The sequence below is a fragment of the Zychaea mexicana genome (assembly GCF_025766255.1).
Source record: "Zychaea mexicana strain RSA 1403 chromosome Unknown BDB00scaffold_173, whole genome shotgun sequence".
Taxonomy (NCBI): Eukaryota; Fungi; Mucoromycota; class Mucoromycetes; order Mucorales; family Lichtheimiaceae; genus Zychaea; species Zychaea mexicana.
In genome coordinates, this window is record NW_026516836.1 from 36,912 (window position 1) to 59,992 (window position 23,081).

The 23,081-nt window shown below is 42.5% G+C and overlaps 6 protein-coding genes across 6 annotated transcripts; 3 read left to right on the forward strand and 3 right to left on the reverse strand.

Annotated features, from left to right (window-relative positions):
• Positions 1-1,370: 1,370 nt before the first annotated feature.
• BDB00DRAFT_859155 (FAD binding domain-containing protein) lies at positions 1,371-3,850 on the forward strand. The gene is made up of 6 exons (XM_053125903.1): positions 1,371-1,474; positions 1,563-1,628; positions 1,737-1,956; positions 2,084-2,410; positions 2,495-2,834; positions 2,913-3,850. The coding sequence occupies exons 1-6, from the start codon at positions 1,429-1,431 to the stop codon at positions 3,600-3,602; spliced, it is 1,689 nt and encodes a 562-aa protein (XP_052972945.1). The 5' UTR covers positions 1,371-1,428; the 3' UTR covers positions 3,603-3,850.
• Positions 3,708-4,677, forward strand: BDB00DRAFT_859157 (trypsin-like cysteine/serine peptidase domain-containing protein). The gene is made up of 2 exons (XM_053125904.1): positions 3,708-4,541; positions 4,657-4,677. The coding sequence occupies exons 1-2, from the start codon at positions 3,923-3,925 to the stop codon at positions 4,662-4,664; spliced, it is 627 nt and encodes a 208-aa protein (XP_052972946.1). The 5' UTR covers positions 3,708-3,922; the 3' UTR covers positions 4,665-4,677.
• A 411-nt stretch (positions 4,678-5,088) lies between these two features.
• Positions 5,089-6,614, reverse strand: BDB00DRAFT_187392 (tryptophanyl-tRNA synthetase). Its single transcript, XM_053116396.1, has 3 exons — positions 5,994-6,614; positions 5,786-5,907; positions 5,089-5,702 (listed from the first exon to the last, which is right to left on the reverse strand). The coding sequence occupies exons 1-3, from the start codon at positions 6,314-6,316 to the stop codon at positions 5,248-5,250; spliced, it is 900 nt and encodes a 299-aa protein (XP_052972947.1). The 5' UTR covers positions 6,317-6,614; the 3' UTR covers positions 5,089-5,247.
• Positions 6,615-6,634: 20 nt separating this feature from the next.
• On the reverse strand, positions 6,635-9,648 carry BDB00DRAFT_859171 (uncharacterized protein). Its single transcript, XM_053125905.1, has 11 exons — positions 9,530-9,648; positions 9,300-9,387; positions 9,032-9,107; positions 8,844-8,942; positions 8,579-8,746; positions 8,407-8,496; positions 8,248-8,325; positions 7,976-8,158; positions 7,659-7,887; positions 7,476-7,580; positions 6,635-7,411 (listed from the first exon to the last, which is right to left on the reverse strand). Exons 1-11 carry the CDS (start codon positions 9,564-9,566, stop codon positions 6,714-6,716), a joined length of 1,851 nt encoding a protein of 616 aa, XP_052972948.1. The 5' UTR covers positions 9,567-9,648; the 3' UTR covers positions 6,635-6,713.
• A 1,078-nt stretch (positions 9,649-10,726) lies between these two features.
• On the reverse strand, positions 10,727-12,211 carry BDB00DRAFT_775892 (putative sodium bile acid cotransporter; the record flags this gene model as incomplete). Its single annotated transcript, XM_053120244.1, has 5 exons — positions 10,727-10,778; positions 10,856-10,977; positions 11,078-11,502; positions 11,612-11,674; positions 11,776-12,211. Coding segments are annotated over 5 exons (1,098 nt in total), but the record flags the coding sequence as incomplete, so codon positions are not given.
• A 6,532-nt stretch (positions 12,212-18,743) lies between these two features.
• BDB00DRAFT_187840 (uncharacterized protein) lies at positions 18,744-21,238 on the forward strand. The gene is made up of 5 exons (XM_053116397.1): positions 18,744-19,093; positions 19,201-19,243; positions 19,342-19,511; positions 19,613-21,052; positions 21,132-21,238. The coding sequence occupies exons 1-5, from the start codon at positions 18,994-18,996 to the stop codon at positions 21,155-21,157; spliced, it is 1,779 nt and encodes a 592-aa protein (XP_052972950.1). The 5' UTR covers positions 18,744-18,993; the 3' UTR covers positions 21,158-21,238.
• Positions 21,239-23,081: the final 1,843 nt, after the last annotated feature.

The window sequence follows — 23,081 nt, forward strand, 5'->3', positions numbered from 1 at the left end:
TCGCATTGATCTCTTTTCACTATTAGAGCAAAGAGGAGGTCGAAGGTAATCAATCTATACACTACGTCTATAGAGATAAGTGATTTACAAAATATACTGATTATAACATTTGTCTGTTTCTTTCATGTGTTTGCCTGCATAAAATGATTATAGTGGACAGCGTGTGGGGAACTGCTACCGTGCGGAGACGCTGTATGACACATAGAGTCCGCACCCTGCTGTCGCTGTTGGTCGGGTCGATTCGGATGTCATATGTCAATAGAAGCAAGAGCCCGTCATTTGACGGGACGAAACAACGATTCTTGCTTTCTTCACAGTTGTCATTGTTCCCCGATATAAAAAGAGCGCCATGTTCCTTGGGCTACCGCTGGTTGAGATGGGGTAATCGACGAGGTTTCTCGTTGAAAACCACAAAGATTAATCTTTGTCACCAAGCAAGACAGCAGTGTACTTTCGAAATCATTCAACACGCCGGGGTGACTACTAGAAATATTAGATTGTTAAGTCATTCAATGATTGTTTAATTACACTATTTTCTCCCTCTAAGATAAGCGTGCACCACGTACTACATCGTGTATATAAAATGCATACAATCGACTATGTCACTTGACAGAAGCACACTCAAGCATCTATATTATCGACAGCATTAACAATACCAAGAAACCACCTTGTGCTGAGATTGATGAACATCAAGCTAAGGTCTTTTTGAATAACGTAAACAGCGAATAACTCGAATTGATGTTAACAACAGCAGTTCATTGAAAATAGCAAGGACTCTGATAACAAAATAGTATAACCAACTGAATGACAAACGCCGTACTTTTTAAACCTTGGTCGTAAACTAAATATCAGATAGGAAAAGGTTTTCCTCTGAATTTTTGAGCTTTGGCTTCAAACACATGGGATTTCCTAAGCAATTATGGTATATACATACACAGTATACCTTGTCGAGCGCACTAGTGCATGCATATCTGGCGCTATATACTAGTGATGGCGTGAGCACTATTAATCCAACACACAAATTCGTCTGATATAAGCAAAAAAATAAAGGATGAACAAAGTGACTGTACTGGACAAATGATAGAACTCCACAAGCACGTTTAATCAGTTGTCGCGGGTTTTTTCAAAGACAGGAGTGCATAGAAAGTGGTATCAGACTATGAAAAGCATGATATTACAACTTTCCAAAAAATCAACCTTCATATACTACAGAAATGTGGCAAATATAGAAATCTGACTAGTACAAGGTCCATGCTTATGCTCGAACCCCGCTTTTGTTGGACTCTAATAGAAAAGTTTGATCATGCCATACAGTCAATTAAAAAAATGGGCCCACAGTTTAGCCGAAGCATTCATATATATATTTGCTACATCTTTATTTTTCAATTTAACACATATCATACTCTTTTTCACAAAGCACATATATTCATGAGTGAAGAATCTCCATCCCAAGTTGACGTACTAGTCGTTGGAGGTAAAGAAACATACATCATCGATAATCGTTTGAAAACGGTGTATAAAAGTCTTTGACCACATATCCTTTTGCTTCACTTTGTTCTTAGGAGGACCCGTTGGTCTTTTCGCAGCAAACATGGCCGTCAGGTCCGGCTTGACCATGCGGATTGTAGGTAATAAAATTGAAGGAGAGGTTTTTAGTATCACACGACGATAGTAAAAAAATGACAATCTCGCACCAACACACAATATTATACGACATAATATAATAAATACTGTAGACATCGAATCTGAACCACAGCATTGGGGCCGCGGAGACTGGCTCCATGGCCGCACACTTGAAATTCTTGACTACACCGGGCTTAATACTGATCTCTTAGGAACAGGCAGCAAGGTGGAAACGCTAGCAGTGCACCATCAATTACCGCCTCGCAACCATACGGCGACAGCTGGACGAACAAGCATGGATTTTGTCCCTGAATCCATCGTTACAAAGTACAAGTAAGTATGGAGTAATACAACGAGATATTGGTCTTTCTTGGTTGATGTATGTTGCAAAGCCAGTTTGCTACTGGAACCATCATGTTCTCTTTTACATATTCTAATTAAAAAATGTTACATAAAACAGGCATCTTCTTTGCGTTGGGCAACATATTACAGAATCGAACTTCCAGCACACGCTTTCGGAAAACGGTATCCAAGTCGAACGCCCGGTCACTGTTACACAATTTACTCAAAAAGAAGGAGAAGAGTATCCTATTTTGGCAACGTTGGAGAACAAAAAAAATCATGCGACAGAAGTGATTCGTGCCAAATATTTGCTAGGATGTGATGGTGCACACAGCTCAATTCGGCAGCAGCTTGGAATCGGCTATGAAGGCAACGGAAGTAAACGGAACTGTGGTGTTTTAGATGCCTTGGTGCAAACCAATTTCCCTGACCGAAAAAGTATCAGGTATGTGACGAGTGAAATGCTGGCAGGAGCTATCTATTACGAAAGACAGAATTTATTCTTTTTATGCTAATCCCAGTGATACAGTTTCGTTCGAGGACCTTTTGGAAGCCATGCATGCCTGTTTCCACGCGAAAACAACTTGACTCGTGTCATGGTGGAACTTCCGTCGGATGATCGCGACAGAAATCAAATTCCTTTGGAGACTGTGCAAAGTGAGGCACGCAGAGCACTTTTGCCTCACCGCGTAGAGTTTTTGGCAGTAATGTGGTGGACGGTGTACAGCGTTGGTCAGCATGTCGCAGCTCGATATACCGACAACGCAGGTGATACGCCTCGCGTTTTCTTGTGTGGCGACGCCTGCCATTCACAAAGTCCAACCCTGGGTCAAGGTTTGAATACTGGCATCGGCGATGTTTTTAATTTGGTAATGAAACTATTTATGCAACGGCACCTTCATGTGTACTTAGAGCAACAAAGCAATAACACGCGTAACTCGGAATAGGTTTGGAAAATCGCCATGGTGAACGCTGGTCTTGCGAAGCCAGTCCTGCTATCTACATACGAACCCGAGCGGCGTCCCATAGCACAAAAGGTTATTGCCATCGACCGACTAGTTTCTGAGAACGTTTCAAAGGATGAGCCGTTAATGAGCCTCATTCGTGAGAATCAAGAATTGACTACTGGATTTGGTGTGTCGTACGCAACTGGAACACCAAGATCGTCGGCAGGATTCTTACGAGCAGGCGACCGTGCACCTGATTTCAAGGTGGTAGCATACAGCACAAGCAAAAAAGCGCGTCTCTACGATCTCTGGCGCACAAAAGATAGCTGGTGCTTCCATTTGTTGATTCTGGCTGGCGATTTATGTCAGACCGCGGCACGCGTAGCAGAAGCTTTGGAAGCATTCAAGGACAAGGATTGGAGCTGGCTGCAGATTCACCTCATTACGACGACAACTCAAAAGGGCGTTATTGATGCAACGCCTAGCGTCATTAGCAAGCAGGCGCTTTTAATTGACAAGATTAACCAAGCACAGTGCCATCACGGATATGGTGTCAAGGACGAAGACGCACCTGTGGCGGTGGTTATTCGACCGGACCTGCATATCGGATGGATCGGCACATTATCGTCGTCTATGGAAGAGTGGCTTGCCACTAGCATTAATTTGGGGCTTAAGGGATGGAATGTGTAAAAAACGCAAAGAGAGCCAGCAGGCTGCTCACCCCCTTTCATCAAACTCATTTTACTCCATGCATCCACATTCGAACCATGTATATCCTATATTCTTCATTCATGTCAGAGCCAAAGTTGCAAGAGATAATACATACTATAATGCCCTCCGTTTCTCTTTCCCTTTCTTTCTCTCTCTCTCTCTCTTAACCTCTTTTATACCTCGATTCTACCATCTTAGGCGCGCATCGCGCGTTCTTCTTTCCTCCCCTACTTCATCTATATTTGCCCGCCTTTTTTTAATTTGATAGATCGATCAACGAATATTATATAATCAATACAATGATGCATTTATCTGGAATACTTGTAGTAGCGCTGCTTGTAGTGCTCATTCCAGCGGTTGTATTCGCGATCCAAGATGGAACAGACGTTACTGATCCGACAACCTTTCCATATTATGTCATGCTCGGTAATCCACATGTATGCGGTGGCGTGATCCTATTATTCAACCCTGCCATCATCCTTACAGCTGCTCACTGCGTGGTTGATGCCCCACACCCATTGAGCTTGACAACGAGGCATAATCCGTACTTTGTTGGATACGGAGATATTGACCGTAAAAGCCAAACGATCAACACTATTACCGATTGGATCGTACATCCAGATTACGAGGACAGCAATGGACAGGTAGATATGCATCACGATATCGCCATCGTCAAGCTCCAGAAGCCGCTGAAGCCTTCTGACACTGTTGCTCGAGTTGCCTTGTGGTCTGCAAAGGACTTTGACATACCACGACAGGCAGAACTGATGGGTTACGGCTATACAAGGATTGACAAACCAGAGGCACCGACGTTGCAGCGAATAGCAGTCAATGTCACAAGGTTCACTGCGGGCTACTCGGATATGGTAGAAGCCATGTCTTCCCATGACAGCGAAATGGCTTGCCATGGTGATTCAGGTACGGCTTTTGTATACTAATACAAAGTATTTGTTGTGTATGCGTCAGAAGTAAAAGAGGGGAGGTGCAAGTGACAGTAATATACTTAAAAGGCTATCATGCTTTGTTTAGGAAGCCCTTTAATTGTCCACAAGCAAGTCAACGCCACCACAACTTCGCCGGTGGCTGTAGGTCTCTTGGCAAGAATATTTGGTGTATACGATCAAGATCCCAATCACGCGACATGTCCAGTTCCATTTCGCATTGAAAGTGAAGTGCCAACTATAATTGAAAGTTTCTGCAATCTCTCCAACATGCTGAGATGGATCGCGGATGAGACAGGCCTGGCCGTTGAACAGCTGACGGATCCGGGTTTTGTCCCAAATAACACGTGTTATGAGGACTGCCATGGTCGGTGGAGAGGAACGAGACTGGAAGAAGGGTTCGAAGACGAGGACAACGAAAAGGATTCAGGACGGCAATGGCATATTGGCTTTGGCGATCGTACTTTCCAAAAGAATCATCCGGACAAATGGTTTATAGGACCCTTGGTGCAACAGCGGCAACAAGACTTTCACACTTCTACTGCCACTACCATCACCGTAATGTCATTGTATTCATCATCACTATTATCATCACTATTACTCCTTACCATAATTACTGTTGTTGTAGCTTCTATTTTCGAAATAATGTGTATATGATTATCTGATACCACTACTATATACTGCTATCGCAAGCCAACCACCTTGTAGACTTCTTCCATATGGCTGTACGCGGCTTCAGCTGCCTTGTCCGCACCCTGATCCAATACACGTCGGACGTACCCAGCGTCAGCTTGTAATCGTACCAGTTCAGCCTGGATGGGAGCAAGTCGCTCGATGACTGCATCTGCTACTTGCTCCTTGAACTGTTTTGTGCTTTGCACATCAGCAAAATCGTTGACAGCCTGCTCTATACTAATATTGCGTACAGCACTGTAAATGCTCAGTAAATTAGATACGCCAGGACGCTCCTTTGTATCATAGCTAACACCGGGCAGTGAATCGGTCATGGCTCGACGGATCTTGCTTTGTATAAGTTCTGGAGAGTCAGTAAGGTTGACTCTCGACTGATCAGAGGGGTCAGACTTGGACATTTTAGCCGTAGGTTGGCGCAATGACATGACGCGCTGCGTCTCGGGTGCTATACATAAGTTAGCAACGACGTATCTCATCTTTGTTAAAACAAAAACAGATATGATGATGCACACATAAAAGCTTGCTTACGTATGATCGCGACGGGTTTGGGAAACACTTCTTGATTGAATGTCTTGTTAAACAACTTTGCAGTATCGCGTGCAAGTTCAAGGTGCTGTAGCTGGTCTTGTCCCACAGGTACATGAGTCGCTCTAGATATACATAATGCTCATTTAGTTCATGCAGCAAGGACACACAGCAGCGGTAATATCTTCACCAAAAGAGGTGTATACGTTACTTGTAAAGCAAAATATCAGCGGCTTGTAATACGGGATAATCGAACAAGCCCATCTTTAACCCAGTCGTCAACGACTCGTCTGCCAATATTTCTGCGTGTGAGGAAACACGACCTCGTGCACTATCCATCTTTGACTTCCACTGAGTCATGCGACCCAACCATCCTACAGGCGTCAAGCAGTTGAATATCCATGCAAGCTCAGAGTGAGCCCTGACCTTGCTTTGTTCAAACAGAATACTTTTTTCCGGATCTACACCGCACGCCAGTAAACTGACGGCCATGTCGAACTTGGCCTGGCGCAATGCGTCTGGATTCTGCGGCATAGTAATAGCATGAAGGTCAACAACGCTATAGTAATTGGTCGTGCCCGGTTCTTGTAGACTGGCCCAATTTGATAAAGCACCGAGATAGTTGCCCAGGTGTGGAATGCCGGTAGGTTGAATACCCGAGAAGATAATACGCTTGGCTGTTGTCGAAAGAGCTCTCTAAGTGAGGGGGTTTTCGAACATTGTGAATTTGATTCAAGAATGAATGGGGGAAAGAAAGGGTGCAGTGCAGTCTAATAAAGTACCTTGGGTATCATTATTATTGCTATTTTTTGTTACAGCACAAAAAAAGAAAAACCAAGTGTAGAGTTGTCGGCGACAAGGACAGACAGAGCTGTCAAAAGTTTATCCAGTCAAATTATTTATTTCAGCAGGAATCGGCAAGACTAAACTATTAGTAGTTCTGAGCATAAGCTTGCTGGTTGGCGCCAGTGTGTTGTTGCTGAGGGGGATACTGCGGATACGCAGTAGGCTGTGGGTGCTGTTGCTGAGGAGTCATGGGTGTGCCCATACCATAGGGATTGTAGCTTTGTTGTGGTTGTTGTTCTGGTTGCTGCTGTTGCTGGGGCTGTTGAGGAGGGTACGGCGTGGAATAGGATGGCTGTGCGGGATATGAAACGGGAGTGCTGCTGGGTTGAACTTGAGCATAAGCTTGCTGTGGTTGCTGTTGTTGAGCAACGGGTTGCTCCACAGGTGGATTAGACGGTGATTGAGGCTGCTGTTGCTGCTGTACTGGCGCAGTTTCAGGATATCCATAAGCAGGTGGAGGCGCCTGCTGTGGAGATTGTTGAGGCATTTGTTGGGGTGGCTGCTGCTGCGGTGGCTGCTGCTGCTGCTGAATAGCAGGCGGATACTGTTGCTGCTGATGGTGCACGCCAGGAGAAGCTTGAGTATGGGGATAGCCTTGTGGGTATGCGGTGGGTTGTTGTTGCAGTTGTTGAGGAGGTTGCTGCTGATAAGCTTGATAGCTGCTCTCAGATGGAGGACCACCGCTATATGTGGGCTGCTGTGGCATTGGCTGTTGTTGCTGCTGTTGTTGGGGTGGGTACACGCCGTAACCTTGCGTCTGCTGAGGCGTCGAATATTCATGGCCTATATAGCGCAAGCATTAGTAGCGAAAGACCAGCGGATAAGTTACTCTTACAGGTGTTATTACCACTTGGGGCACCTGGAGATGTGTACTTGGCAAGCGACGATCCCAACATTCTATCGTACATGCTTCGAGCATGCAAGAACTTTTCATTCAAGGCAATCAGTTCATCTAATAACACAAACAATAAGCATTACTCTCTTGAACGCCACTGGAAAAGGGTAAATGAGAAGAATCCGAATTACATACCTTTCTTTAGACTGTATTTTTCAATTAAACGCACGAGCTTGGGGCGGATAGCGAGTGAATTATTGTACAGGTTCTGTAATTCTTCATTTTCCGAGAATGCATCCTTTTGCGGGTCGATGCGTGTCAACATATCCAAAAGACGATCCACATTCTGGAGCTCACCCATTACTTCGGCTTCCATTTGTGCTTCCTTTAGCAAATCTGCTGGCGAGGGATCCACAATTTTTTCCTATTTTTGTATCCCATTTAGTTAATTTTTCACTCCTTACCGCTATTCAAAGAAGTTGCGAGGGATAACGATATCAACAGAAACATACCACGTAATTCACAGGGAAAATGCCCATTTGTCCTCGAAGTTCTCCCTTCCACCAATCGCGGTAGACACTCTCAATAACTCGGATAATATCGCCCTTTTGAAAACCCAATTCGCCTTGTTCGGTAGGCTGGAAATCATAAAGCGCGCGCACCCGCGATACTTTTGGAGCAACATCTTGCTTGGGCTATATTATGTATAATTCATATACATTAGGTATGTATCATATTTGTATTCCCGGTTACTGTATACATGTATCTTTCGACAATAAGTTACCTTTGGTGCTGCAGCAGCGTCCGTAGTACCAACATTAGATGCCGACGATGCGGTTGCCTTGGTAACAGAAGAAGAAGCCTAATTAGAGCGATCACCATACCAGTTAGTAATCAAGTACGCATCTTAGACCCCCACACCCAATCTTTTTTTAAGAGTTACCCGATAAGTAGATCGTTTCTCGGATTCCGACAATGACAACGCAAGTGCCAACTGAAGCTCTTCCTCTTCCTTTTGCTTATCCAACTCGGTCTGTAGTTCATATACCATATACCATCCAGTATATGTTTAGTGATTAATAATTGATAGAACACAAAAATCAATTTGCTTTTACCTGGGTATATTCTTTCTTTGGCTTCTGTGGGTTGGGGAATTGAATCCCTTCTGCACGAAGTGAATGATAGACTTCATTCATCAGTCCAAGGCTCGAATCGGTGCTGAATTCCAGGGAGCATACTTGAATAAGTTCAAGTGCTCTTTTGCGCACACTTTCATGCGTAGTCTATGTATGTACATGCATCATGATCGTTAAGAAAAGAAACGGAACCACAACAATTTTGCATAACCCTTTCTATTCCTTTTCAATGACTCGTTCTTACTTTATCATGAATAAGCTTGCTCAACGCATTTGTAAACACGCGGGACGAAATCTCTCGGTGTACTGTAATACCACAGTTTTTCACCAATGCTTCTGATAACTATATAGAAGACATTTATGGCGTTTTAGCATAAACTTGAGGACGGGAAGGGGGTGAATAGATAAGCAAACGCAGGAAAGCGAACTTACAGCCAAGGCGTACAGTTGGACGTTGGCATTCCGGCTGGTAAATCGCTTGGTAACAGCAGTAGCACAATCCCGGGCACTATAGAGATCCAAAAGCGTTAGATTTAATTCTCCACATTCTTTCAACTATTGCCAAGAGAATTCCCGTGCCCCGTCCCTTTTCAAAGGGGATTGCCGCGAAGCAGCTGCAGGAAGTTCCCTGCAAAAGAAAAGAGAAGGAAGGCCAAGGCTTGGCACCCAGTTTACGTGGTTCAAATGATCAAACAATTACTTTTCAGGTGTTCCTCGAGAAACCTTGTCACAAACACCCAGGATAAGCTCCCAGTTTTCAGATGTGAGATTTTCGTTGGTCGCAGCAGCTATAGAGCAATCGAAGTCAGTTATGTTATCCTTGGCGCTTTTACAAATATGCACATCCGCCACAAACATTATAAATTCTTTGCAAGTATTTATCTTAGCTCACTAAATTACTGACTGCATTAACAGTACATAGTCACTTACCGACAGATTCTTCAAATGGGTTAGGTTTTGAGAACATGTAGAAAAAAGAAAGAAAAAGGTTCACCTTCTTTTCCTCGAGGTTCGATTGAAGCGGAATAGAAACGGGTGTGGTCGCCCTGTGCGCCTAAGTAGTCCTCCGACGTTTTCGTCCAGCTGGGCGCGTCACTTGCTGATCTTGCATGGTAAATCACCCTCTTGTACTACCACGGTCTCCAAAAGTTTCTTCTCTGTTTTCATTTAAAATGCCATGATTTGCTAACCTTTATTGTCCTCACGCACTATCTAAGAATTTCATTCAGAAATGAAGGGATGGTCATGCTTCTAAAGCCCAATATGGAAGGATTATCAGTCCACTTCTTTTATTGGATTTTTGATGAATGATATATATTGGAATAGTCAAGCACGATGCCTAATAATATAAATAAGCAAGATTTCTAATATTACATAATACAACTTGTTCCATTTGATACTGATAATACAATAGTACGGGAGGAAACACAACATTTTTGAAAACTGTGGTTTATAATCAGCTATAGTTTACTGTTTTACATTGGAAGCGCTAGTGCTGGATTGAAGGTTGCTGGCAGTGATCGTAATACTGCTTCTATTACCTATAACTCGCATATCAGTTCTATGCTCTTCTCTAATTTGTTCGTCGTTATCAATTGATGTAATTGACAACCGAGATCGAGCACTTTCAAACGATTGCGCTCTTTGAAGTTGCTGATGGTCCGCTAAAACAGGAGCAACATCGTAGGTTTCCTGTTGTGCTATCTGCCATGCTGGAGCAACTTCAATCGCTGTCAACTCGGACGTTTCAAATGTTCGTGCAGGCTTGTTCGTTGCTGCTGTCGTTGCAGTCGGTCCATCTTTGGCAGTGTTGGAGGTCATCGATCGAAGTAATGTAGGTGATGCAGATTGCTCAAGACTACTAGTGTCATCAGGTTTCTGCTGTTGTTGGAGAGATCCTCCTCCTTTGTGGCCAACCGTAGGAGATGGATAACAGAATTGGTGGAAGCCCGTATCATCATGATTACCCCTTTGGTTCATGTCGCCACTGAAAGTAGATGGTGTTGTTGTGACAGTAGCAGTAGCGGTGGCGATATCTGCAGCTGGAGCAACCAGACCTGGTTCTTCCGCCCCACCGACTTGATGCTTCTCATTGCTGCGCTTGTCACCATTGTTTATGTTTCGATTTTTGACGATCCATCTTTTAAGGATCTGAACTTGAAAGTTGCCAATGAACAATCTATTATAAGCACATGGTGCAAGTGTGTGAGTGTAACGACGAAAAACAAAATATGCAATAAAACAAAAGTCACATACTGGATAATATGATAAAGTAATAGCGGGAGAGAAAGTACACCAACTACACCGTAGCTGTTTTGAGAGTACAGAACATTGATCAAAGGAATACCCATGGATACTGTCTTGGTCGCGCCACAATACTAAGTTAAAAAATTGTAACCAGACGAGGTGTTATTATACTGCTAATTCGTGTTACGTCTTAAACTATCAAAAGAATGGTAACGACCATCGTTTACATACCATAATAGCTACAGTATCTTCCCTACCAAATCTCCATTGCGAAATCCACTGAGGCTCAGATACAAATTTGGACGGCCATGGAGCTCGGGCAACGAATAAGCACAAGGCGCACCCAAAGACGTACATGAAAATATCCACAAAGACGATCGAGACGATGTCGACAGCAGTCATCTGATCGAATGCATTGCTAGCGACACCATCGCAAAATACAGACCAAACGAGACATAGCAGAGCGAGGTTGTTGATGATAGGAAAACGTAGTTTGGCTGCTATCTTTTTTACTGGTTCCGAAAATCGGTATCGAACCAGCTGGCCAACAACAAGTGGTAGAAGTACAGTAAAACCCAGGTTGCGAAGGATATTGACATAGTCTGGATTACCATGAGGTGTACCCGGTGGAAAAACACGCGCATCTTGTTGGAAAACTGAATCAAATGTATGAAAAAAGAGAGCAACAAAATCAAAATGGAATATGTCAGCTTACGCTATAATTCAAGATTTGCGCATTTGGTTTTTTTATGTGTCTTTCTTTACCAGTCATTAGTGCAGGGCAAATGAAGATGCCAAGAATGTTGCCAAATGCAGCATTGAATAATGCTGTAAAAATATGACATTATAATTTTGATTAGTAAACAGAGCAAGTAACTTCCATACATATTCGAATTAAAGGATGTGTTCCAACTTGATCTACTACATACCCCCACTATCGTTTCCTTTAGCATTTCTCGTCATGACCACGTTAGATGATACTGTCGTACTGGTCGATAATGCAATCATCCAGCCCTTATAAACCGAATTATCGATCTTGGCATTTGCAGTAATAAGCATAAGGACGATGGCGTACATAAGAAACGGCAAGACAAGGAAGTTTATCACTTGAATAACCAAATGGAGTCGCCACCGCAGAATCGTTTTCAGCATCACGCGAACATCGATACCCAACCCGGATAGCAAGAAAATAACAATGACGGCGCCCCATTTGACTGTATACTGCGCTTGTATCGTACCGTTGGCTTTACCGACATCCGGGAACAGCCATGCCATTCCAATGACAAAAGCCAAACCCAATAAGAACCAATACTTGATGAACAAAGATTTAGCAGTCTTGTTGGTGGCATTCAGTTTTTTATGCATGTACTTTCGTTTTGCATGTTTGGAAGATGATAGTGCTGTTGTGTGGTTGTCGCAATTATCTGCTGTTGCTGCTGCTTGAGCAATCTCGAGATTGCTTAGAGCGTTTGTGTGATCCTTATCATTGTTGTTATGTGTTGGATCGTTGGTGACTTTATCCATCTGATCAAGATCAAATGAGTGGTACTTCTCCGCGTGCGGAGCGACGGAAGCTGCATTGGTGATATCGTATTCTTCCTCCTCGGCCAATGGACCTGGTGGCATCGATGCGCGGTTGTTTGCGTTGTGATAGTACCCTGTGCTGTATCGCCAATGTTCAGCGCGTGGATTGTACAACGTTGTCGTGCTGTTTTCGTTAAAATAATACGGGCCGCCGACCATACTGCTTCTGTTGCTTCCTGATGCAATTGTTGAGCTACTTGGTGGTACTATAGGCTGCTGTTGGTAGTGCTGCTGTTGCGGATCATGCGGCGTCTCGATGATGATATGGTGGCTGATACTGCTCCTTCTACTTAGCGTTGAGCTCATATCGATCTCATCAATCAAGGCCATGGCTGCCATGGAAAGTCTGTTGTCAGCATAGTATTGGCTATTACGTGGCGACGAAGGCTCACTTTGAGGATTAGTAACGGTTGCGCTGCTGTTGGTAGAGTCATAGTGCCGGGACTCAATGATAATACGGTGGATGTTTGGTGAGGGCGGAGGACCGGTAGTAAAGGACGGTTGTGGTGGTTGGTGGGACCCAGGATCGGTTTGAAAACTTGTTCTCCGGGACATCTAGTGGGATTCTCGGCTATCGGCAGGAAAACCTTTAACAGTATAAATATACGCTACTGTGTAAAGGATGGTAGTATTTTTGTTTTGTGCAGAAGAAAAAAGAACGAAGATGCTTTTGCCCTTTGGAAAATGGAAAGCAATCAAACTAATAACGAAAGGAAGGGAGGTGTAATAAGTATAGTAGAAGAAAAATAGGCACCAACAACACAGCAACTAATAGCTGGAAATCAAGAAATAAAAAAGATACAAAGGCGCATCCTTGCGCATTGTTGTATATCATAGTTGTACATAAGAAGCTCGCCGTTAAAATACTGCTTCTATGCTTCTTTGCACGGAGCATGCAGCAAGTGTTTCATCCATCAATAAAAGGCCACTCATTCGGCAATTTGCACGTTGAAGGGGGGAAGCAAGGGGTCTTAGTCTTCATTCCAAAATCAGTGAACCTTTTATGTTTCAAGATTTATTTACTTTTTCATACCATTAAGATAGATGGAGGGAGATTATATTTTTTCTCGTAACACCAGCATTTCTGACGAATGCAACCGAAACCATCACCGGGTTCTACGAAATCTTGAAGCTACCAGTACTATACAAACGGCGTTTTCTGCTTACACGATCTTAACAGATTATATACAATAGTGTATGACAGATGTGAATCCTTCGAGCATCAATACTGAAGTACTTGTATTAATAAGAAAGAGCAGTAACGTTTTGCTCTCTTGCACCTTTTACTAAGCAAAAGAACAATAGAATAATCTTCTCGCTACCGTACTGATCATCAAATCCAGACCAAGATGATAGTAGGCTACTACATGTATGTATGTAAGGGGCTAATCATGTAAAGGAGAGAGAAGCTCTCGTTTCTTTTTTGGCGCCAGCTGCTAGTGGTTATATTCTAGAGAAAAAGTTAGAGTGTGTTCAAACAACCAATTGAAATGTAGCAAATCAGAAAAGATACATTCTTTGATTGTGAAGGTCGATCTGTGTAACATACAACATTCTAAATTTGTATCAACCAGAAAACATGGCAATGAGGTAAGCGCTCACACGGTGATTACTCCCAATAAACACAACTGCGATAAATAAGTAGATACATACATAATACATGGCATTTTAGAATATAGAATTAATTTAACGAAAACAAACTGTTTCTTTGAAGAAAGTGACGCCTTGTTTCTCAGTATGGCGGTATGAACGCTGCTGTTGCTGTTGCTGCTGTTATTGTTGCTGCAACAATCAACTTTAATTTTGAAACACTGTGCATCAAGTTGATTAAATGCACCACCGTTCAATTCAAGCTTTATCCTTGCGCAAAGCAACATTAGCTTCAATGTGTAAACTAGGGTAGTTGAGCATGATAATTTCAAAACATAAATTTGTATACAGTATACTGGGAGAAGGAAGATGCTAAGATGCTGTTTCACATACGTATACATAATAGATAAAGTGGTGATGAGGCGTTTTACCTTTTACGTATGGAAACATGATCTATTCATATAATATCATAAATAATTATCATATAATAAAAAATCCATCTGTTGTATAGAGAGTCAATGATGATAATTTACGCACATTAGCAGTAATGTTCTGAGTAGTAATGATATACATTTTTTCAATAGGCATTTTCATCATCTTTTGATATCATAGATGCTTGTTATATGATGTTATCACAGGTAAAGTGCTGTGTGATGTATTATGCGTATTGATATGTTTCAGCCACATTTTTAACACAACTCACTAATAAATGAACAGCCAACAACCATCGAGGACAACATGGTTCTAGTCCCTAGGTGGTATAGATAGGTATTAGAAGCTCTACCACAGTGTACAACTTTCGCCCAAGTAAACCTTTAAAATCTTACTTCAAAAATTCTTCATAATGCTCCTTTTTTGTAACATCATATTTAGTTTAACATTTTGTCTATCTAAAATTATTTTAGAGGTTGTCGTTGTTGTAGCCCCAGTAAAGAACATTAAATACGAATACCAATGATGAATAACTGTATCAAAGCGGTCTGTTGAAGCAAAGTGAATCATGATTCTACAAGTTGCAAGAAAGAGTTTTCTTTCGATGTATGTGGAGCGTCATTTTACTTGTGTAATTCATCTACCCTGAGTATAATACTTGCGTGAAGCTGTCATGATACTCCAGATTCAAAATCAGCAGGCCATTACCGTTTCTTGCTATTTCCCTGATGCGTAATAAACAATCGAACATATTTATACATCTCTAAAAGTATGACGCAAGTTTGCGTTTTTATGCAGTCCTTTTTTATCATACTCCCCTGTCTGCCGGTGGTGCTTCTCTAGGTATATCAAGGAGCAAGCGCATCATTTTAATATTGATTCAGACCAAAAAAAAAACTCTTAATCGACAATGTCGAGCAAAAATACTGCTTTTACTCCTTTTCTTGTTGGGAAATCCGGTTCGTTTGATTCGCTAATAAGAGAACACCCTTTATTGGCTACTAAGCTGCTGAAATAATCCTATGTATTTGCTAAAGGAATTCCTAGTACATACATACCACGCCTTTTTTACAGGAGACAAAAACAAGAATCAGTAAAATTGGGCCCTTGCTGCTCGTGTATGCATGATGAACTGGTTTTTTAATACAAAGCCACTTTATTTTATGCAAGTTTTTTCGAGGCTTTCCTTATTTTATGTTCAAACTTTACTAGTACTACTTTTACTTACTAGCAAGTATCCTAGTTCTGATTTCAATGGTATATTGTGAACCCTTGACGAAAAACATTTTCTAAAAAATTTCAATACCAACAGCGCAAGGAGCATTTCTTGTGACACTGTGGTGCTACGTATTGTATGATACAGCAGCTTAGGCACACATAACACAGCAGCACAGCACAAGAAGCGGCTAGATCAACCAGATTATTACTGTAGAAAAACAAGTAGGAGTTCATCTTTACGTGAGAGAAAATTAAAGGGTGTTTCCTCGGATAAACTGTTTGTCTTTATCTGTCATTCGTACTTTGTTATGGTCAAAAGAGCCTTACGCGCGAAAGAATAGGTGATATTTTTTCCCCTTTCCATCGATCGAAATATTGTATTCCTTCTGTTTTGCTTACCCCTCTCCTTAGCCCCCTGATTCGGAGCGAGCGAGGTGTTGACATATACGTCGGTGATTGGAAGAACCATGATCAGTACATTTTCGAAAATGCGGTTGCACAAGCAACGTTACATGATCTACATTGACACCTTTCAAAACAAGAACCAGCAAAAACAAAATGATTGCTATCAAAATCGATCGCACACATACATAATTAGAATCAGAGGTTCCAATTGTTCCTGAACAAGGCTGTGCTGCTCTCTGCGACTGCAAAGAAAAATGCAAAAGTAGTTTTCTGAGCAGAATCGTGAAACAAAGACGCATCGACAAGTGTTATTCGTCATTATAGGGATGCTTTGATGCAGTTGCAGCAAACAGAAGCGGATATTTTCCCGCATATCATATGTTAACCATGAAAGTACGCGCTTAAAGTACAGACGATAGCGGCTTTGGTACACAAACATGGATGTACTGCTTGGATGATCTGTCTTTATATTAGACGCTCTCACCACACGATTTGCTATCTGCTACAAACACTATCCTATACGACTAGCTTTATTACTCTTACTGACTGCTATCGGTAGAGTCGAGCGATAAATTAGGGGGGCATCACTAAGGGGTTGGAAGGATGCGCAAAAAATATAATGATGGGCTTGTATGTTCATGATGGTTTCATGAATGGTGTGCAGGTTCGGAGAACAAAGAGGACGCGTCATCAACATCATCGTCGATCTTTACATGCGGTCATCATCATCGGCCGAGTCCTTTGTTCATTTGTCGATGGTAATAGCACCGTAGAAATCGGATCTTCTCTCAATTCCCCCTTCTTCTTGTCGTTTCGCTTTTGTTTGTGCAACCACGAAGAAGCGCATCGTGGATTATATTGCAGCGTAATTATAAGTCTTGTAAGATGATGCGCATAAAACGAATGTAGGTGTGTATATGAGAAATATACTAAGCTGTGCATTACATATTATAGCAGCATAAATAGCGAGCGCACGCACATACCACTTACATACACTCCCATACGCGTCACGCATAATAAGGGAAATCTGTATATATTTCTTGGCAACTCTATCCATCGTTTACCCCCGCTTTCCTTGTTCGACTGCTTTTTCGGAGCGAGTACCGAAAGATTGGCTAGGTTCTAGTCAAATGATGATGATAATGATAATGATGACGGGGTTAATAGACAGGGTTGGCGCTGCAAATGCTATTATGAATCATTCTTAATTTCAGTAATACACGTGATGATAGGCAGACGAGCAGCAAAGTGGTGCAACCATATGGGAAGGACAAACTAGCCAATCGCGTTGCGTAAAAAATACTAAATCCTGTCAACAAAGACATTGCAAAAGTGGAACGTGATACTGCAGTTCAAGGTTTACGAGAAAGAAAAAGAAAGAAAGTCAGAAAGGAAAGAGAGTGCGGTGGATAAGCGAGTCAAGTCAAAAGGAGAGAGATAGACATGGACCCTAACGACAAAAAAAATGCACTCTTGTTTTAGTCCCCCAACCCCAAGCCTTCCTCGGTCGAGCGAGAATAATGGCAGATCTAGACTGTCGTTGTAATGCTGTGCGGGTAAGGCAACTTTATTAATTTAAGCTTTCTTTATGATGACAATGTTAATAGTACTAATAATTATAAAATGTTGAAGTTTTGCGCTACCAAGCAACATGCTGCGTTACCATGTTGTTGCCGTGTGTGCTATAGAGACTGGCTCGGTGTGCACGGGGTATTGGTTACCATGACGACGATCCTTATTTTCTTTGTTTGTCGTCATGGTGGTGCTATCTTATTAGTATATATCACTATTGGAGAAAGTGTGGTGCTTGACAGTGGGATAATAGTCCAAGAAGCAAAAGTGAGAAGAAAACGATGCTGAGAACATGTGTGTTGTGCGTGATCAAACCAGCTGTTCGATTTGTATATTCGGCATCATACTCTAAATAAGAAAGAGAGAGAGAGAGAGAATAAAAGAGAGACCGAGATAGGTCATAAATTTTTTTTTGCTATAATTATCATTAGTATAAACAACACTTATTGTGTTGGTGGGGAGGTGTGCATTATGTGTTTCTGTGACTGAAAATTGTGCTGCAGTATGCACAGACCTTCCTGCATATGCCCGTTTATTATTCAACGCTACCGAATGCTGTATGTGCTGGAAATAACACCATTGAAGATAATTCGCCTTGTCTAATACAAGTAATATTCTCGGTGTTATCCGTTGGAAAGGCAGATTGCAAATGGAACACGCACCCTTGTTGATGATGGCAAGAGAACCCTTTTTTCGTAATCTTTTTTTTATGATGTACAGACTTTATTTTCCGCTAGACCGACAGTTCTTTCTATTGCCGCTTGAAAACAAAAGGCTCGTATACATCGCATGGTGGTGTCTTCTTTCTTTTCGGTACTTTAAAGATCCAAGCGAACACAGATCGTTTTGTGTGATCGAGCGTGCGTGCGTGCGTGCGTATTTGTGTGCGTTGGCGCGTGCGGTAACAGCTCTTTCCATAGCGGTCAAAAAGGATCGTCAATTATTGCTCGCATTTGGGAACGCTACAGCAGCATATCAAATCATCCAGTATATCCGAATCGAAAGCACCACCCATCGTCTTTTTTAACCCCTAAGGCGTCTGTATATAAATACACCGCCCACGGAAAACCTTTTATTGGCGTTTTCTCCAACCTCTTTTTTTTCTTGATTTCTTTCTTTTCTTTCTCTTCTCTGTCTTCTCTTTTTACCTTTTTGCAGCATAGGCCGGTTTTCTTTCTCTGTGCCTCGAGTCGCATACTATTTATTATACCTTATACTACCCTTTTCAGCTATTGCCCCTTCAGGAACACCCTCCCCTTAGCTTTTTCTTCTTCTGCACAAGGGTGACTTTATATTTCTATCATCTCTATATTGTCTGTATACTTAACAGACATCACTATTATACTATGCCTTCGCATCGATTTAAAAATATAAGCAGCGGCCGATCCGCTAGGAACACTTCCAATAACTTTTTAAGCTTTACTGCTGGTCCATCCTACCACTATGGTTAGTGTCTTTCTTGTGCATATTTTATTAACAACTAAGCAGAAGCAGCAAGTGGACCCTTGAGCTGTTGTTTTATTACATGATTTATTGACAGCATCCATATTTAGGGAATGTGTATTCATCGTCAGATATGGCACATGTCGAGGAAAGGTAAGAACAGTAGTTTAATTAGCATACATTATCATATTAACAAGCTTTTCCTTTCTCACTAAAAATATATCCCTTTTTTGTAATAACACGAAAAGCAGTGCCAATGACCTTGCCCATGTTGACAAGCGCTCAGCCCACAATGCCCTTGAACGCCAACGCCGTGAAAACCTCAATTCCAAGTTCCAACAACTTGCGCATGCGTTGCCGTCTTTACAAACTGTGCGTCGCCCTAGCAAAACTGTCATCGTGGCCAAGTCGCTGGAGTTTGGTAAATGACTTTCCTCCCGTATTTCTCGGTTTAACACACATTCGGAGCACAGTAGACTAACCCACCCCCTTCCGCCTCTTCTTTCACATTACCATGCAAAGTCTCTTCCTCTGTTAACCGAGAAACAAAATTTCAAAGTCAAATTGAGCACTTACGCCGTGAAAACGAGCGACTTCGAGATCAAGCGTCCAAAACCAAGCCCCAGCAGCGTCACCAACAACAACAACAGAACGTGGCGGGCAGTATCTTCGACGGAACCATCTCATCTTCTTCTTCGTCTGCTTCTTCGATACTCGAGCAACAACAACAACAACCAATGTATCTGTCACCTGAGTTATTGCTGAATACGAATGGAGCAGCTACCATTGACCAAATTGCTGTCATAGGCACCGATACGACTACGGCAGCCTACAACAGCAATAGTACGGCGACCCAACTATCGCCACCACCGTCACCTACACCTGCTGTACCACTTTCCACCAGTAATAGCCACAGTAACATAAAAAACGCTACTACTACTATTACTTGTGAGGAAAACAAGACATCATCAGCACCCAGTACTGAGACTTCGCCCAAACGTAAAGTTTCCTCGACTTTCGAAAGTGGCAACAACGACGAGCCACTGAAACGAGAGAAACGGTCGCCGCCGGCATGCTTAATGGAAAGCATCAACATGACAATGACCCCGACAACCACGAATGAAAAGCGAAAGATGCGACAGAATTCAACATCGTCATTGGATGCAAGCTTCATGATGATGACTACCACGAGCGATGCTGTACCACCCCCGGACCAGAGCGCTGCTGCTGTAGTAAGTGCTATGGCTGAGCAACAACAACAACCAACACCACAGCCAGCACTACTAAGACGCCGCCGTTCTTCTGCCCAACAGCAGCAAAAGGCAGCTCGTTCCAATTTCCAACATCAGCAACAACAGCAATACCAAGCAGTGGTTACGCCCACAACCTTCATGCGTCGGCAGCAACACCAACAACAACACGTAATGGTGCGAACTCCAAGTGGTGGTGGTATGATGCCGAACTATATGACGGGACATCGAGGCTATTACGATCATCAGCAACAACAGCAATTTATGATGAATATGGCAGCTGCTGCTGCCGCCGCCGCCACCGCTGCGGCTCCTACTACGAGTGGACCCGAGCACTTGGATGCACAACAGCAACATCGTCAGTACCACCAACGGCAACAACAACAACAACATCAGACACAGCACCCTCATCCTGCTGCTGCTACTTTGATGGTGAATAATGGTAGCTATCCTCATCATCTGACAATGATGGATTTAAGATACGACAGCGCGCCGACACCACCAACATCGATGATGACGACGATGTCTCCGGGAACGACAGCTTTTAATATGCAAGATGCCAATAATAGTAATAGTATGTCAGGTGCTGCCGCTGCTGCGGCCGCTGCGGCTAGCACTATGTCGACATCGGTGGTTGCTCAGCAGTATCAACAGCTCATGGACATCCCATCCATGTATCCACCACCGTACTTTCAGCATGATCCTAATGATGGTAAGATTATGCCATAGTTATAATACATGTCTCATGCGAGCAACAAGTAAGAACGTTGTATTAAGCCATCGATAATTAGATTACCATGGCTTCAATTGGCCATAATCATGCCCACTACTTATCAGTGCTTGATTTGAAACAAACAGCTTTCGATTTTTCTTTTCCTTATTCTTTTGCTGAATCCGTTGCATGACGACTGGATTGTATATGAATTGACGATACCTTTCCACTACCACCGCCATAAAACCCCTCTTCTTCCTTTATTTTATGCTTGTAAACCATTTTCTTCACTCAATTTGTACTGTATTCTTTCACGTTTTACACATCATATTTTCTTTGTTTCTATTGCCTTGCACTGGATGCAGTATATTTTTTCCACACACAAGCCCTTTTTTGCCAGTTCAACTCCCCTCGCCCCCATCTTCTCTTGTTTCTATTATACTACCACGACATTGTACATACGGTCGTAGATGTTTTCATTTCCTTGTAAGCTTTTTCTTTTTTTTTATGGTTCTCTTTCTCTTTTCTTATCTCTCTATTTCCTCTAGTTACTTTATTGTTTTGTACGTAGATCTAAGCGTGCATACACAAAGAAGGCAATAAAAAAACTTTGTTCTCCCCTTATTATCCTTTAGAGTTGACTGCTACGTACGCACACAGCCCATATGTAAAAGGAAAAAAAGGCGTGAGAAATAGAATATGAAATCAGCTCACCTCCATGTATATACAATGCCCTACTGTATCTTATTGTTACATATTTTCAGACACTCTGCACGATGATCATCCAACTGCTGCACAAGCATATGTTTTTTGTATTGTACGTGTACATAATGTGCGCACATTGTATGTATGTATGATATGATGCAGCAGCAGCAGCACGAATTCGGCATGCTTAATCACGGCAATCATCGAGATATATGAATGATTGGCTATGTATCGAATACATTTATATCAGTCTATAGCACTCGTACATCTTCTTTATTATTAAAATCTTTAAAAGTTAGCTGAAAAATCCAAAAAAGGAAACTCTCATCCATGTAAATTCACAGACAGAAAAAGAGAAAGTAAATACTTACGCAAAGCATTCCCAAATTCATGGGGACCTCGGCCGCACTTTTTACCCGTGGGCGCGGGGAAGTTGAAGATGAAGCAGGACTTACGCCCAGAGGCTGCCTGAGTAAAAAAACAGCCGTTCGCGTGAAACGATGCAACATCCGAAGATGGGTCGAGACAGAGGCTACTAGGAACTGTGAAAGAAAGCAAAGGGGGAGGGGAGGGGGATAAACTATATTAAGAACGCAATAGACGCTTTTAACGACTTCCTGGGTTAGAGCAAGGGGAAGGGGAGGGGGGGATAAATTATACAAAGAACGCAAAGAAGAATATGAGGCTTTTAAGGACTTCCTCAGGTCCAAGTCAAAGCAAAAAGCACCCGCCACCGTCCAGATGGATGGATAGATCTTGACCACTGCCGATGGACTACTTGACAGGTCGGCTTCTAGGAGCGGGATGACAGTGGAGCATCAATCTTGACTGGCATGGAGGTGTCTGTGCACTATCGCCATTCCGAGAAACGAAAGAGATGAACAGTTAATGGGAAACTGTTAAACCACACACATACAAGATTCTATCGTGCTATGCTTACCCATACTTCTACAGACACAGGAGAGCCGAGCACACGGCCAGAGCAGAGCAGAGAATCGCAGCCAGAACAGAAACACTTCTTCTAGCTGGATAAAAAAAAGATTATTAGAGGGCTGCACCCACTGTGCTATCTTTATTTTTTAACACGGCATTACCATCCTCCTCCATCCCAAGCTGGATCCACCTATACTTACATTTGTTTGTCGTTTTACAGCAAAGTTATAGACAGAGAGAGATGGGGTCTAAGCCAATCCAAGTCCAAACAGATCACCGCAGAGCCATCCTCTATTAGAAAAAAGAAAACATCTATGAGCAGCTGCATACACTTTTTGACATGTCACGGCAGACATCTTCCTGGTTCTTCAAACACGCAAAGACAAACACA

Excerpts from the sequence above, each read along its gene's own strand:
- BDB00DRAFT_859157 (XM_053125904.1), top strand. The coding sequence starts at position 3,923 with ATGATGCATTTATCTGGAATACTTGTAGTAGCGCTGCTTGTAGTGCTC.
- BDB00DRAFT_859155 (XM_053125903.1), top strand. The coding sequence starts at position 1,429 with ATGAGTGAAGAATCTCCATCCCAAGTTGACGTACTAGTCGTTGGAG. Across the intron at positions 2,411-2,494 it reads CCTGACCGAAAAAGTATCAG|TTTCGTTCGAGGACCTTTTG; the intron begins GTATGTGACGAG and ends CCAGTGATACAG. Across the intron at positions 2,835-2,912 it reads TCGGCGATGTTTTTAATTTG|GTTTGGAAAATCGCCATGGT; the intron begins GTAATGAAACTA and ends AACTCGGAATAG.
- BDB00DRAFT_859171 (XM_053125905.1), bottom strand. The coding sequence starts at position 9,566 with ATGTTCTCAAAACCTAACCCATTTGAAGAATCTGTCG. Across the intron at positions 8,943-9,031 it reads TCCAACTGTACGCCTTGGCT|TTATCAGAAGCATTGGTGAA; the intron begins GTAAGTTCGCTT and ends TCTTCTATATAG. Across the intron at positions 8,497-8,578 it reads CAAAGAAAGAATATACCCAG|ACCGAGTTGGATAAGCAAAA; the intron begins GTAAAAGCAAAT and ends TATGAACTACAG.
- BDB00DRAFT_187392 (XM_053116396.1), bottom strand. The coding sequence starts at position 6,316 with ATGCCGCAGAATCCAGACGCATTGCGCCAGGCCAAGTTCGACATGGCC. Across the intron at positions 5,908-5,993 it reads GCTGATATTTTGCTTTACAA|AGCGACTCATGTACCTGTGG; the intron begins GTAACGTATACA and ends ATGTATATCTAG. Across the intron at positions 5,703-5,785 it reads CAAACCCGTCGCGATCATAC|CACCCGAGACGCAGCGCGTC; the intron begins GTAAGCAAGCTT and ends ACTTATGTATAG.
- BDB00DRAFT_187840 (XM_053116397.1), top strand. The coding sequence starts at position 18,994 with ATGCCTTCGCATCGATTTAAAAATATAAGCAGCGGCCGATCCGCTAGG. Across the intron at positions 19,094-19,200 it reads TGGTCCATCCTACCACTATG|GGAATGTGTATTCATCGTCA; the intron begins GTTAGTGTCTTT and ends ATCCATATTTAG. Across the intron at positions 19,512-19,612 it reads GGCCAAGTCGCTGGAGTTTG|TCTCTTCCTCTGTTAACCGA; the intron begins GTAAATGACTTT and ends TACCATGCAAAG.